The sequence below is a fragment of the Leptopilina heterotoma genome, unplaced genomic scaffold (assembly GCF_015476425.1).
Source record: "Leptopilina heterotoma isolate Lh14 unplaced genomic scaffold, ASM1547642v1 Lhet_332, whole genome shotgun sequence".
Taxonomy (NCBI): Eukaryota; Metazoa; Arthropoda; class Insecta; order Hymenoptera; family Figitidae; genus Leptopilina; species Leptopilina heterotoma.
This window is the reverse complement of record NW_025111023.1, coordinates 117,957-132,638: the sequence shown is the minus strand read 5'-3', so window position 1 is coordinate 132,638 and position 14,682 is coordinate 117,957. Positions and strand designations below refer to the sequence as shown.

At 31.6% G+C, this 14,682-nt stretch overlaps 1 protein-coding gene across 1 annotated transcript in view; it reads right to left on the bottom strand.

Moving 5' to 3' along the window:
* Nucleotides 1-3,655: 3,655 nt before the first annotated feature.
* Nucleotides 3,656-14,682, bottom strand: part of LOC122505028 (chorion peroxidase-like) — a 113,981-nt gene continuing 102,954 nt past the window's right edge. Inside the window, exon 5 of the mRNA XM_043616439.1 lies at nucleotides 3,656-5,229. Within this exon, the coding sequence (XP_043472374.1) occupies nucleotides 4,166-5,229 (1,064 nt within the window). The 3' untranslated portion in view covers nucleotides 3,656-4,165. The remainder of the gene's footprint in view (nucleotides 5,230-14,682) is intronic.

The following is a 14,682-nucleotide window of genomic DNA, read 5'->3' as shown; positions in this document are numbered from 1 at the left end:
ACGATGTACGGAAGTACACGAACGACGGACGACAAATCGACGACGAATATGTTAATATAAGGGTCACAAAACAAACTCAAAACTATGTAAACAATTCAATGATGGTAAGGTTGAGTAGGGAAGCAAACACTGTAAGCGATTCAGTTGAGTTCTTTGACACTTCTTTGAATAGATTTGTAAACGGCATTGCGACAATTGTTGTACCATTATTATTATCACTATGATCTAGCCTAGCGTTTTCATAACTTACCTTAACATAGTTATTAAGGTTTTTTTCTTTTTGCTGTATGATTACAGTTAAGTACTTTTGTACGAAAGGGTTTATTTGAAACCCGTTTATGTTCGAATAAATAAATAAAATAATTGAAAGTAAAAAAGGTTGAATTTAAAAGTTATACTGGAATATAAAATTAATAAAAGTGACATAAATGAAAAAGTAAAAGAATTGAAAAGAAAATATTGATAATAAAGTTAATGAAAATAAATATAAAGAATTTTGAAAAAATGGGTCATTCTTTGTCAAATTTTACCCCCTATCTGTCCATTTTTCATTTCAACGAAAAAAATCAAAATATGGCTTAAATTAAAGCTTGAAATCTCTACATTTATTTGCATTGTGGCCTTTTTTTAAAATTCAAGATAGTGGACTTGTACGTCGCGTTAAAGCAGTCGAGGAGAATAAAAAATCTACTTTTTGCTAAAAAAATATTAATTTCATAGTAAAAATAGTTTATTTTTGGCACAAAACATACCTCTTTATTCGTGCTTTATTTACCCTTATTGACATTTGCGAAATTTCAAAATGGCGGATTCAATATGGCCGAAAAAATGTAAATTTTTGTCAATCTTTGCGAAACTTACTATTTAGGGGTTACTTGGGTCGCTAATTACGAATCTGAAGTCAGTTTTGCAATATACAAAATAGCGGATCCAATATGGCGGACCTACTTTTCAAAAATCGTACTTTTTTGCTTGAAAGTTGGTAGTCAGGGGTTTTTGAGGTCGCTGATTACGAATCTAAAGTCAATTTTTGCAAAATTCAAAATGGCGGATCCAATATGGCCGAAAAATATAAATAATTGTCAATCTTTGAGAAATTTACTATTTAGGGGTTATTTGGGTCGCTGATTACGAATCTGAAGTCAATTTTGCAAAATACAAAATGGCGGATCCAATATGGCAGATCCATTTTTCAAAAATCGTACATTGCTCGTATATAAAGGTTTTCGGGGTCGCTGATTACGAATTTGATGTCAGATTTCAAAATGGCGGATCCAATATGGCGTCTATCTTTTCTAATTACGAATCCGATGTTAGTTTCTATATTAGGCAATTGTTTTTCTATAGCCAGGAATGTAAACTAACATTTAATTTTGACATCGTTTTCGCGTTAGGCATTTGTTTTTCCGATTGTCATAAATAAATGTAGTCAAGTATTTTAGATTGATTTCGTCTTTGCGTTAGGCATTTGTTTTTTTGATTATTACGAATGTAGAAAGACCCCTGAGTAACAATTTTCAGGCAAATTGAATCAATTTTTAGAAAATATGTCCGCCATATTGGATCTGCCATTTTGAAATCTGGCATCAAATTTGTAATCAGCGACCCCGAAAACCCTCGAGTAGTAATTTTCAGTAGTTTTGCTTCCTTTTATTTTCGAATTTGTAATGTTGTTATAAATTTTGTAACAAATATATTATTTAATTGATGTTGTAATTACAAAATTGTTAATTATTTATTAAAATCTAAATTTTTTTTATAAAGGAAAATAAATCTGTGGGTCGCGGGCGTTTAGAAATCAAAAATATCTTTTTTTTGTCAAAGTTATAGAATTTAGAAATCGAAAGTGGTTTCGATCGAAACCACTGGGCGTTAAAGGGTTAAAGTGAAAATAATATAAAGTCAGCGAAAAAGAAAGAAATACAAAATAAAAGAATAAAAGAATATTAATTTGATTATAATGTAAAGACAACCTTTATTTTTCGGGGTTTGTGCAATTAGAAGGAATATTAAAGTTCATAGTGAAATATCAATCTAGTGAACTTAGAATTGGTATTTCCTGAATCTTCGAGAAAAGTTTGTATACGAAAATATTTATAAAGGTTAAAGAAACAGAAATTGGATTAAAGTGACGAATAGACGGAATTACCGAGTAGTGAGTATTATATTTCTACATTACAGTTTACACACATTACACTCTTCATTCACACATATATATCTACTCTGCTTTACACACACTATCATTTTATTCTTTTAAAGATATAAAAGTTAGATATTTAATTGTATTAGGGACTTTTGGGTAAAATATATATTATCATTGTTTTCAACATAATTTATGGATGGCCTCTAACGATAGGTACATATAAGTTTAAACGCGTTTTTCTCAAAATAACGCTTTCTCAAATTGCGGACAGTTTATCTCTCAATCTACTGAACCGATTTTAATAAATAATAACTCGTTTTGTTTGTTAGCATGTCCTGTTTGAGAATTTACCAGAAAATGGTCAAAAAATTAAAAAAAAAACATTTTTGCAGACTAGAAAAACTGAAAAACATAGTGTATTTTGACAAAAATTATTTAAACATCTGCTATTTTTTTATTTTAGTCCATTTTTTATTAATGGTGGTAGATTTATATGCAAAACACCTTCCTTTTTAAAAAGCAATTTGGATTTTTTGTTTCCGATTTGTCAATCTTGAGATAAACTGTCCGCAATTGGACAACTAACTTTTTGGAGTTTCGATCTGATTGCTGTCTGCAGATTATGATATTAAATAAAAATTAAAAACAAACCATTATTTTTATTCTCCAAATATGTACTAATATAGGCAAAAAAGTTTTTTAAATATTTATAATAAAAGACCTAAGAAATTTTTTTTTTAAATTTGGTCTTTTAAGAGCCTTCCAAAGTGTAGTAGTACACTGAGAGAAGTCCGGGAACTAATACGTCCCGTGCGAGCCTTGAGTTGTACTTTTGAATGTTTTTATGTGAACCCTCGAATCGGGATGTCTCAAGCCCCGATGCGAAACGTGGAACGTCCTGAAGCGAGATTACACAGAACTTTCAGTGTTTGCCACCAGTTGTTTTCTCACATGCGAGAACAATGTTTGACTGGATCGGGGAGTCTCAGCACCCGATTCGGAACAACTCAAACACGACAAGCAGAGTAGCTCATAGCGACGTCTAGCGGGAACTATTACGTCTCGGTCTTCTCTCAGTGTACCTTAAAGAAATAAATTAATATAAAATTATCGAAGTAACATCCACCTGGGCAAATAAAACAAATTGTTTTATATTTGTTATAAAAACTTTAAAAATTTAAAAAATTGTTTAAAAGTTGCTATATTTTATAGTTTAAAAGTTATATATTTCTAAAACAAAAAAATATTTTATGATACATGAAATTAAGATATTGTTAAACAATATTTGTTAATCAATTTAGCAATTGATTAATCATTTTTAATAAACAAATATATTGTAGAATTGTTAATCTAATAGGTAATTTTTAATTTCTTATGCAGCTGACTAATAAAATCTATCAATAGATTCCATTCTAAGGTTAATACAATAAAATAAGACTTTTAAATTATTTAAACAATTTTAATAAACAAATATCTTATAGGTATTGTTAATTTTTAAAAGGAAGTAATCATTTCTTACACAACATCATTTTAATATTACCAATTTACATTTAAAAGTAGTAGAACAAAAATATAACAATTCAATAATCGATTATTTAAACAACCTTAATTAACAAATACTAAATAAATGTTAATTTCAATATTTAACCCATTAAATACCATGAAGTTAATACCTCAAGATGTTTGTTTTGCAATCATAGTAAAAACATAAATTTTACTTTTCGTAGGTTACCTGGTTTGAAAACTCTTCATTTAAAAAAAGGTGTCTAGTTCTTATTTTAGATTTAAAAAGTTTTAGTCACAAATAAATTAATAATAAAAAATATGAAAATTACCATTTGTTACTCCGTAACAAAGCTTTCACATTAAAATTAATTTGTGAGCCTTTCCTTATAGTTTTGACTTTAAAAATTAATATTCTTGATAATTCTGATTAAACTTTAGTTTTAATTATATGGTATATGGTTAGTAAAGTACATGCTGTCATAGAAACCATTGCTATGAATATAATATGGAATTGAATTAGGGAATATAGGTTTTGTAGTGTCTAAGTAAGAAAGTCTTTTTATTTGGATAAAAATAAATATTTGAAGGGTCCAATAATGAATTTGGTTTCTTTCCTAATAACTGAAACAATGAATCAGGTTCTTGAATTATATGAGGTTCGTAAACCGAATCTTTCACAAATACTGGAGCGTTTACTGCTGTATTTTGGACAATTATGGATATATTTTTTTGAGGCGCAATCGGCCTTTTCAAAACTATTCTATTTTGTTGATTGATGCTGCTTTGCAAAGGTTTCATAAACTGCCTTACTTTCTGCTCACTCGTACTTTTAATTTGTGGTTTTGAAATTGACTCTCTGGACCATTGAAAGTTCTCTTTCACTTGAGCTTTGTTTATTCTTCCTGGAGTTAATTCCAGCCATGCGTTAACATTTATATTTCCAATTTTCGAACTATGACAGGACATTCGTTGATTTTTAAAATTATCCGGTAGCAGCATTACGAAGGGTTGAATACTTTCAATGTTTTCTATGGTCTGACAAAGAACTTGTGTTAATGTTGTACTTCTTATTTGGGTAAGTTGCTCTGGAGTGAACTTATTCTCTACATTTGAGTTTTCGAACCAGAATCTGTCGCCATTCTTCAGATTGCTAAACTGTTGAGCTATTATACAGGCAAATGTAGGACCAACAAGTCCTCCGTTGAGTGATTTTTCTGCTAATCCAGCAGAAAAAAGATCAATATCCTCTACTGATGAATATAGCAACTTGAACTTTTGAACTGTGGATTTTTCTATTACTCTTTCAAGATCCTCCCAGTTGTTTATTTCGGACAAACCACAAATTGATCGGTACTGAAAGTAGGGTGGCAAGCCATGATCTCGTCCTCTTTGAATATTTATAGCAGCCAGGTCCATTCCAAAAGGAAACGACTCCCTTTGAAAAAGATGATTTGTAAGCTCTTCACTGATGAATTCATCTCTTCTTTGAGATGGTTGATTTACAAGTCCTAAAATTATTCTCTCTAAAGATCCCTCTGAATGTAGGTGATGATTAACAAATTCTTCGTGGATTGATACATCTGTAAAAAATTTTATATATTATTTTTATTATTTAGAGTCAATATTATTTGTAATAACCGATGGTATATTTCGGTGGTGAGACTCCGTGGCTTGCGATCGTCGAGGTTAAGCAGACCTGAGTACAGAGTTAGTACTTGGTGACCGCGCTTCGACTCTCGCAATAGCCCGGTGTTTTCTCACTACTTTCATAATATATCAAGGGGGATGTTTGACGTCGAGGTATAATGATATGCACTGTCGATTATTATTGTCCAGTACACACCATCAGAAGTTGAAATTTCAACTTCTTGAAAAAAATTGAAACTCGGGGAATTTGTTGTTCTGTTTTTTGTTTTTAATTTTCAATTGTTTAACAACAATTGTTTAAACAAATTAATAAAATTTCAAAATTTTTTTCAACCAATTCAAACCAATTTAAAACCAATCGATTCTACGTGGAAAAATAAGAATGTTTTGTAAAGGTCATTTTTTCTACAAGTCGTATTTTGTTTATAACAATTGTAATAAACAAATTATGCTGGGTAAAGAGTGTTTCATCCTAAGAATAAACAAATGGATTTTGAGTAAAACTAACAATTGGATTCATAGGCAAATGGAAAAAAAGATATACCTGTTTTTTTGTTTCTAATTTCCAATTGCTTATTAACAATTGTTTAAACAAATTAATAATAATTTAAGACTTTTTAAAAACTGTTAACGCCAATCAATTCTACGTGGATAAATAAGAATGTTTTGTATAGGTCATTTTTTTCTACAAGTCATATTTTGTTTATAAAATTGTCATAAACAAATTAAGCTGGGTAAAGAGTGTTTCATCCTAAGAATAAACAAATGGATTTTGAGTAAAACTAACAATTGGATTCATAGGCAAATGGAAAAAAAGATATACCTGTTTTTTTGTTTCTAATTTCCAATTGCTTATTAACAATTGTTTAAACAAATTAATAATAATTTAAGACATTTTAAAAACTATTAACGCCAATCAATTCTACGTGGATAAATAAGAATGTTTTGTATAGGTCATTTTTCTCTACAAGTCGTATTTTGTTTATAAAATTGTTATAAACAAATTATGCTGGATAAAGGGTGTTTCATCCTAAGCATCAATAAATGGATTTTAAGTAAAGCTAACATTTGGATTCAGAGGCAAATGGAAAAAAAGATATACCTGTCTTTTTGTTTTTAATTTCCAATTGTTTAACAACAATTGTTTAAACAAGTCAATAAAAATTTAAAATTTTGGATAACTGTTGCTTAGGATGAAACACTCTTTATCCAGCATAATTTGTTTATAACAATTTTATAAACAAAATACGACTTGGAGTAAAAAATGACCCATACAAATCATTTTTATTTCTCCACGTAAAATCGATTAGCGTTAACAATTTTCAAATACTTTAAAATTTTTTATTAATTTGTTTAAAGAATTGTTGTTAAACTATTGGAAATTAGAAACAAAAAAACAGGTATATCTTTTTTTCTATTTGCCTACACTGAGAGACCTTTTGGACTGCAGCGGAACAACGTATGAGATAGCAGCTCCACTATGGTTTTAGTGCGCTGCGATACAATTTTGGGCGCGTGACAGTCCAAAATGTTGGTGAGAAGCTCACCAAAGTAGTGGGGATGCCGTCATTGGTTTGCAGCTAATCAACTTTTGGACTGTCACGCGCCCAAAATTGTACCGCAGCAACCCAAAAGTATAGTCCTGTAGCGTACCACCAAAATGGTCAGTAGCAGCCTATCGAAAGTCTGCTGCTGACCCAAAGGTCTCTCAGTGTTTGAAACTAATTGTTAGTTTTTTAAAACAATGTCTGCTTTCTTCATGGGACTTAATGGGTTAATATTTAATTTTTAATTTCCCAAAAATCGGTCCGTTTTATTTGAAAATAAATTATTGCAAACGAAAGCTGAGGTTTTTTCCTATGGGCATGTAAATTTTCAGAATGCCCTTTTTTTGAGTTATTAAATTTCAAAGAATAAATTGCAGCTCGCTGGGACGCGGTGGCTCTGAGCCGCGTGGCACCCGGCGTGAGGCGAGGCGCCCGCGACGCAGCAATTTATTCTTTGAAATTTAATAACTTAAAAACTAAAAAAGGGCATTCTGAAAATTTACATGCCCTTAGGAAAAAACCTCAGCTTTAGTTTGCAATAATTTATTTTTAAATAAAACGGACCGATTTTTTAGAAATTGAAAATTAAATAATAATTTCAAAAAATTAGCGTAAATTTTTAAAATATTAAAAAAATAAAATTCACCATTGGAAAGAGGATGAAAAAACCTTTCAGAAACATATTCTAAAAAATTTTTCCCATTACAAGTATCACATTTCTACTTGATAGAACAACTAATTCCCCAAGTTTCAATTTTTTCAAGAAGTTGAAATTTCAACTTAGGACATTTCACGTAAAATGCCTAATATAGAAAATATTGTAAGAGAATTGTATGTAAACACTAGTATAGCTAGATAAGCTTAAGACGGGTGTATAAACAAATAAAATATTATTTGTAATATTGCAACATATGAAACTCTTTTGCATAATACCTGTTAATCAAAATTTATACTCTCTATAATCAAATTAAAATCTTGGGAATTTAAACAGTGCAGTGTACGAATTTTTTTAATAGTTGGATTTGTATGAATTTTGATACCCAGGAGTTTTAGGAGTTGCTGAATGTAAATCTGAAGTTATATTATAAAAATTCAAGCCGGCAGAAATAGGGTAAGTGCAAGTATAGTCGGAAACTTTTGTGTTTTTTGTCAATGAAATAATAATGCATTGTGATAATTACTTTAAATAATATACTGGACAAATGTGTTGTTGAATAACTATTATTTTACAATTCGCGGTTATTTTACGATTCAGGACAATTTCCTTTGTAATGCAGATTGGTGCGCCACCTATATTGTCGAGTGTTCTTTCTATATGTTTTATCAATGTTCAAGTGAACACGACGCGATGCTATCGTAGTTTTTTGTGTAACTCTTTTCTTAATTATCTTGTCCTTTATAATAAATATTAATCTTGTGTAGTACAATGTTTTTTACTCGGTCCACCTAAACCTCAATAGGTTATGGGCCCAGGCCGGAAATAAAGTAAAAGCATAGGAATAGTGAAAAGTGTGATCAGTGAAAAGTGTGATCAGTGAAACACATGTATGTCATTGGGTAGCAGCAAAGCGTTTTCTCAGATATTTGCAGGGAACACAAGAGACGGGATTATGGTTCCAAAAATCAGGAAAAGATCTGGAAGGACTCGTGGATGCAGACTGGGCGAATTGTCCTAATGATAGGAAATCCTACACAGGATTTACTTTCTTGCTCGGCTCGTGTGCTATTTCTTGGGAATCAAGGAAGCAAAAGACTGTGGCTCTCTCATCTACGGAAGCCGAGTACATGGCTCTATCGGAAGCTACAAAGGAGGTTACGTACGTAAGGAGATTTTTGGGTGAATTGGGATTCACTGTAAATAAAAAGATCAAAATTCATTGCGATAACAACAGCGCTCGAAAGATTGCAGAAAATCCAATATTCCATAATAGGACGAAGCATATCGATGTACGTCATCATTATATTCGAGAAACCCTAGAAAAAGGAAAAATCGTGATCGAGTATCTTTTAACAGAAGAAATGGCAGTCGACGTACTCACTAAAGGATTACCAAAACCCAAACACACGAAATGTCTCAATTATCTCGGAATTGTGAAATTAACTGCTTAGTGTACAGTGTCCCTAAATCAAGGGGGAGTGTTGAATAACTATTATTTTACAATTCGCGGTTATTTTACGATTCAGGACAATTTCCTTTGTAATGCAGATTGGTGCGCCACCTATATTGTCGAGTGTTCTTCTATATGTTTTATCAATGTTCAAGTGAACACGACGCGATGCTATCGTAGTTTTTTGTATAACTCTTTTCTTAATTATCTTGTCCTTTATAATAAATATCAATCTTGTGTAGTACAATGTTTTTTACTCGGTCCACCTAAACCTCAATATGTGTGAAGTTTATATTTTATGAAAATAATGTTATTTAACATTACAATCAAATAAGAAATATTTTAACCATTATCTTAAAAATCATTGTGTCTGACTATATAGATGCAATCATTTTCGAGCAGCGCAACGAGAAGCGCAAAGTTTTGATGATAATTAATCAGAAATATTAAAACTTATAGGATATAAATATTATAGTATTAACTTCTAATAATCATTAATTCAATTTCACAGCTAAATGCAATTAAAAAATTATCTTTTTTACTTTATAAATCCAAAATGTCTGACTGTTGTCCGACTACTAGACGGAAAGAAGATTCAACAGCAAAATACTGTGTACAGTCTAGCAGACTAAAAAAGTGTCAAGAGCTCATCAAGAAATTCAGTGGGCCCTCGGTGAATTATTCTGTTCAAACCTCAAAATACTGTGTCGGGACAAAGATTTCATGTGAGTGACACAATATTTTCCAGTGAAATAGTGCATGCGCAGTCTAATGCTCTTTTGACACGTTTATTTGCTGTGCATACACTTATATTTTATTAAATACTCAAGTATTTGTAACAAAATATGTAGGATATTTTTCGGATATCCCCAGGCCATCCGTGTGATATCCTCAGGATATAATCGGGATATGTAGAGGATATTCTCAGGATATAATTAACTTATTCAAATTACTAGCAAAATCCTACGCGCGCGTGAATGATTTAAGGAATTATTATGGCAGCAATCTGCCTACCTGCTTTCCATTAACTTCCAAATAATTAACAAATGAGAAAAAATTGCTTTCGTGGCGTGGAAATTATAATTTAGTTCAAATACTGCTGTTACCAAAAAATCTATATCACAGGCTTTCCCCAACTTGGATCCTTTCGATATTCGTTTTAAAAGGCTTTTAACATTAAAATAAGTATATGTGAGAAAAAATCATTATTTCCGAGTCAAATAAAAAGAGAAATAACTTCTTTTTTTACGTTTCAACGTTTGACTCGGAAAGAATGGTTTTTTCTCACATATACACTACCGACGGTAATTGTGCGAACTCTACTTTTTTTATAACTATTCAAAATCTTTTAACTTTGAAAATAAAATAACCAAAATTTTTTCCTTTTTATTTTCAATAAACGTATAACATTCTGCAAAAAATGACTTATTAACAACAACAAAATATTAATTTTTCAATAAGATATTTAAGAAAAACACCATTTTCAGTTATTTTACTAATTTTTTTATATCTCCCGAAGAAATTAACGTTTTTCAGCGTTCATAGGCTCATTTTAATCGTGTTCTAATGAAGAATTAAGATTTCTTAAAAGATTTTATCTACATACATTTCTCTAGAATATGCAAGTGATTAAAGTTGCCTCAAAAAATTAAAAAAATTATAATTACTATTAAGATAGCAGACGACAGGGAGTAAATGTCATTTACTTGTTCGACTTGTATGAAAAAAAGGTCGCCATTTTCATACGGTCGAACAAATGAGTGATTTTACTCTCTGTCGTCAGTTATCTAAAAGCGCCATTTTTGTGCATGTGGGATAAAAAATTATTTTTCTGTTGTAAAAGGGGGATTCCACGGGTTAATCACACAGTTGTACGTGAAAAGTTACCGATTTGTCTCAAAGTTTTGAGGCGTATAGTAAATAGTATAGTAAATATAATATATAATAGTATAGTAAATAGTGATTTAGCCAAAATTTTCAGTGCCTACATATCTCATAAACATCACTCGCAATCTTTAATTTCATGAAAAGTGACATTTTTGAAAATTAAGATTAAAAAATCCATTTTTGCTTGAAAAATGTCAATTTTTGTCTAAAAAAAATCGGAAAAGTACTAGTCCATGGGAAATTTTTCAAAGAATCCAATGCCGTTGGAATTTTTGAGATATTTCAAAACGCATGCGCAATAGATTAAAAAAAATTTATAACTCAAAAACGCCTTTTTCGGTTTGGCTCAAATTTTGAAGAAATATAGTTGAAAAGCCATACTTTAAAATTATGTTTTCGGAAATCTGGGTATTTTGAGTTTTTAGCCATATTTTTGCAAAATAGTGAGATAATTCGATTTTTTTAATGTTTCCTTACGGTTTTTGCCTTTTTGTGCTTATACGCAGCTATATAGAAAAAATCTGAGCCCAAATTTCCAATCCTTGGAAAATTTCCAATCAATTATCTATATTGAAAGTTATATTTATTTATTTTAGACAAATTTTAACAGCAAAAACAAATACAAGTTGTTTTAGTTTGGAATTATTAAAAAATAAAAGTTTAAATATTTGAGACACTTGCATTTAACAGTAGTTTATTTTATAAAAAAAATCAATGAAATTAACAATTATACTTCACATAAAAATCAACCTTTGCGTCCCTCGTTCTCTCACATACTGACCAAAAATGGCGAACAATCTCACAAAATTTTCCTAATTTAAGGAGAAATTAATTTCGTAATACTTAAGAAGGCGTGATGCCTATTATCAGGCGTTCAAACTACAAAACTCTTAACATTCTTAAACATACCGCCCACCTTCTTGTATACAAGAACAAAAAAAACAATAACATATAATAATTTTAATAATTAACAGCCACCTACTGAAAAAGAACGAGAGAAATTTAATTATAATTTGACGTAAAACTTAACTTAATTAAAACAACTAAACATACCATAAAATTTACAATTTTCTTTTTAATTTTCTTTCAACTCATCACTTTTTGAGCAACGTACAGGCAATAAGCATAACTTTGCAATCGGTCGGTCAAACTCAGAATCGGCAGTTCTGACTCTAACAACGCGGATCAAATCATCTTTTCCAAGATAACATTTAATAACGCGACTAAGTTTCTATTTAGTAGGAGGCAAATTATCCTGCCGTATAAGAACCATGTCTCCCAATTCTAAATTAGGTAACACAGGTCAACAAAAAAAGACTTACTTTTTTTTTATGAGATAGCGGAATGGTTTCCTATGTATTTTTGGACGCTGAACACGATCCCGACTTCCAAATTTGCCCATCACGTCAGGATTTTGAGAAAAGTGGGGGTAAAGACCCCAAAAACGCTTTTTTGAGGATTTTCAACATTTCTTTTCTCTTTAACCTGACGTGCTAGAGACTTCCACAAGGTCTTAAATTACAGCTTGTAATGTGCACTACAAGACCAATATCCATAAAATAAAAAAAAATTAAAATTTTTTTCAAAAAATGGGGTTGAAGACACCAAAAATTTGTGTTTTTGGATTGCTTTAATAGACTTCTTGCAATCGCTTGGATTCGCTTGAAAATGGGTACTTGGGGTTTTTGGGGTCGCTGATTACGAATCCAATATTTGTTTGCAAAAATTTAAAACGGCGAAACCAAGATGGCAGATGTAAGAATTAAGAATTGCTTGGATTCGCTTGAAAATTGTTATTTCAGGGTTTTTGGGGTCGCTGATTACGAATCCGCCATTTTTAATTTTTGCAAACTAATATCGGATTCGTAATCAGCGACCCCAAAAACCCCAAGTAACCATTTTCATGCGAATCCAAGCAATTGCAAAAAGTCTATTAAAGCAATCCAAAAACACAAATTTTTGGTGTCTTCAATCCCATTTTTTGAAAAAAATTTTAATTTTTTTTTATTTTATGGATATTGGTCTTTTAGTGCACATTACAAGCTTTAATTTAAGACCTTGTGGAAGTCTCTAGCACGTCAGGTTAAAGAGAAAATAAATGTTGAAATTCCTCAAAAAAGCGTTTTTGAGGTCTTTACCCCCACTTTTCTCAAAATCCTGACGTGATGGGCAATTTTGGAAGTCGGGATCGTGTTCAGCGTCCAAAAATACATAGGAAACCATTCCGCTATCTCATAAAAAAAAAGTAAGTCTTTTTTTGTTGACCTGTGTAATCTATCGAACCACTTGTATCTTTTTTGCAAAATTTGAACATAATCAATTGTCTATTTGCGCCAAAACAATTGAGTAACCCTTTGAACACATTGCCAACGCGAAAGGCGATTCTCTGGAATAAATTCCAACGAGGGCTCCGGCACACTGTTAATCGACGATCCAACCAAAAAATGACCTGGAGTCAAGTAAGAAAAATCGTCCGAATCATCAGACAAGGGCGCTATAGGGCGAGAATTAAGGGCTGCTTCAACGCGAGTAAGTATTGTATGAAATTCCTCAAAATTAAATTTAAGTAAACCCAGAATTCGACGCAAATGATGTTTGACACTCTTTACCCCCGCCTCCCATAGGCCCCCAAAATGGGGTGCAGAGGGAGGAATAAAATGCCATTCAGTACCTTTAGTTATTAAATCATTACATAATTCAACATTCTGTCCTAATTCAAGTAGGTAATTTTCCAATTCATTTGCCGCGCCTACAAAATTCTTAGCATTATCGCTATACAAATGCGCAGGCATCCCTCTTCTCGAAGTGAAGCGTTCATAAGCTGACAAAAATTCCTCAGACGAATAATCAGATACTAACTCCAGATGGATAGCCCGAGTGACGCAACAAACGAATAAAGCAATCCACGCTTTTCTAGTTTTAGAACCTCGACCAAAACCGATAAGTAGATCGTATGGACCTGCTTAGTCGATACCCGTGTGTAGAAAAGGCTTACTTGGAGTCACTCTAAAATCCGGCAAACTTCCCATTAATTGCTGCGAAGTAACAGCTCTCTGCCTTACACAAATTACGCATTCCCTAATTAATTTCTTGACAATAGATCGACCATTCAATACCCAATAATTCTGCCTTAAAGTATGCAGAGTTAACTGAGTTCCACCGTGTAAAGTCCGTAAATGAGAGTGACTTATAATAAGCCTGCTTACGCGATGATTCGGTAAAATAATAGGGTGTTTCTCATTAAAACTGATAGGCGCATTTTGAAGACGTCCCACCAAACGCAAAATTCCCTCTTTATCAACAAATGGAACTAGTTTTTTAATAGGAGAATTCAATAATTTCAACCCCTGCTTTAATTGATTTATTTCTTTAGAAAAAAACTCCTTTTGTAATAATTTAATCCAAAACAATCTAGATCTATTAATCTCAATTAAAGATAACGAATTAGATTCTTTCTCATTTTCGATTTTTGTCCCCTTTGAATATTTATTTACAAAACGATTTATAAAACGTTTGCAATAAGCCGTTACTCGCAGCAATTTTGGCCACGACGAAATTCTATCAAATCTATCAAGAATAGTCTCTTGAACTTTTGAGGACAAGTGCGTATTAACTGAAAATCTTGTTTCCAAATCAACATTAGAATCTAGCAAAGGAAATTCACTAGGCCAAAAAATTGAATTCTTCAACAGCCAAGCTGGACCTTTCCACCACAACGAATGATCGATAATTTCTTGAGGTAACAAACCTCTTGAGGCGCAATCGGCGCAATTTTCTTTCGAAGGGACATATCGCCATTTAGCGTTAGGCAAAGTTTCATGTATTAAGGCAACGCGATTCGCGA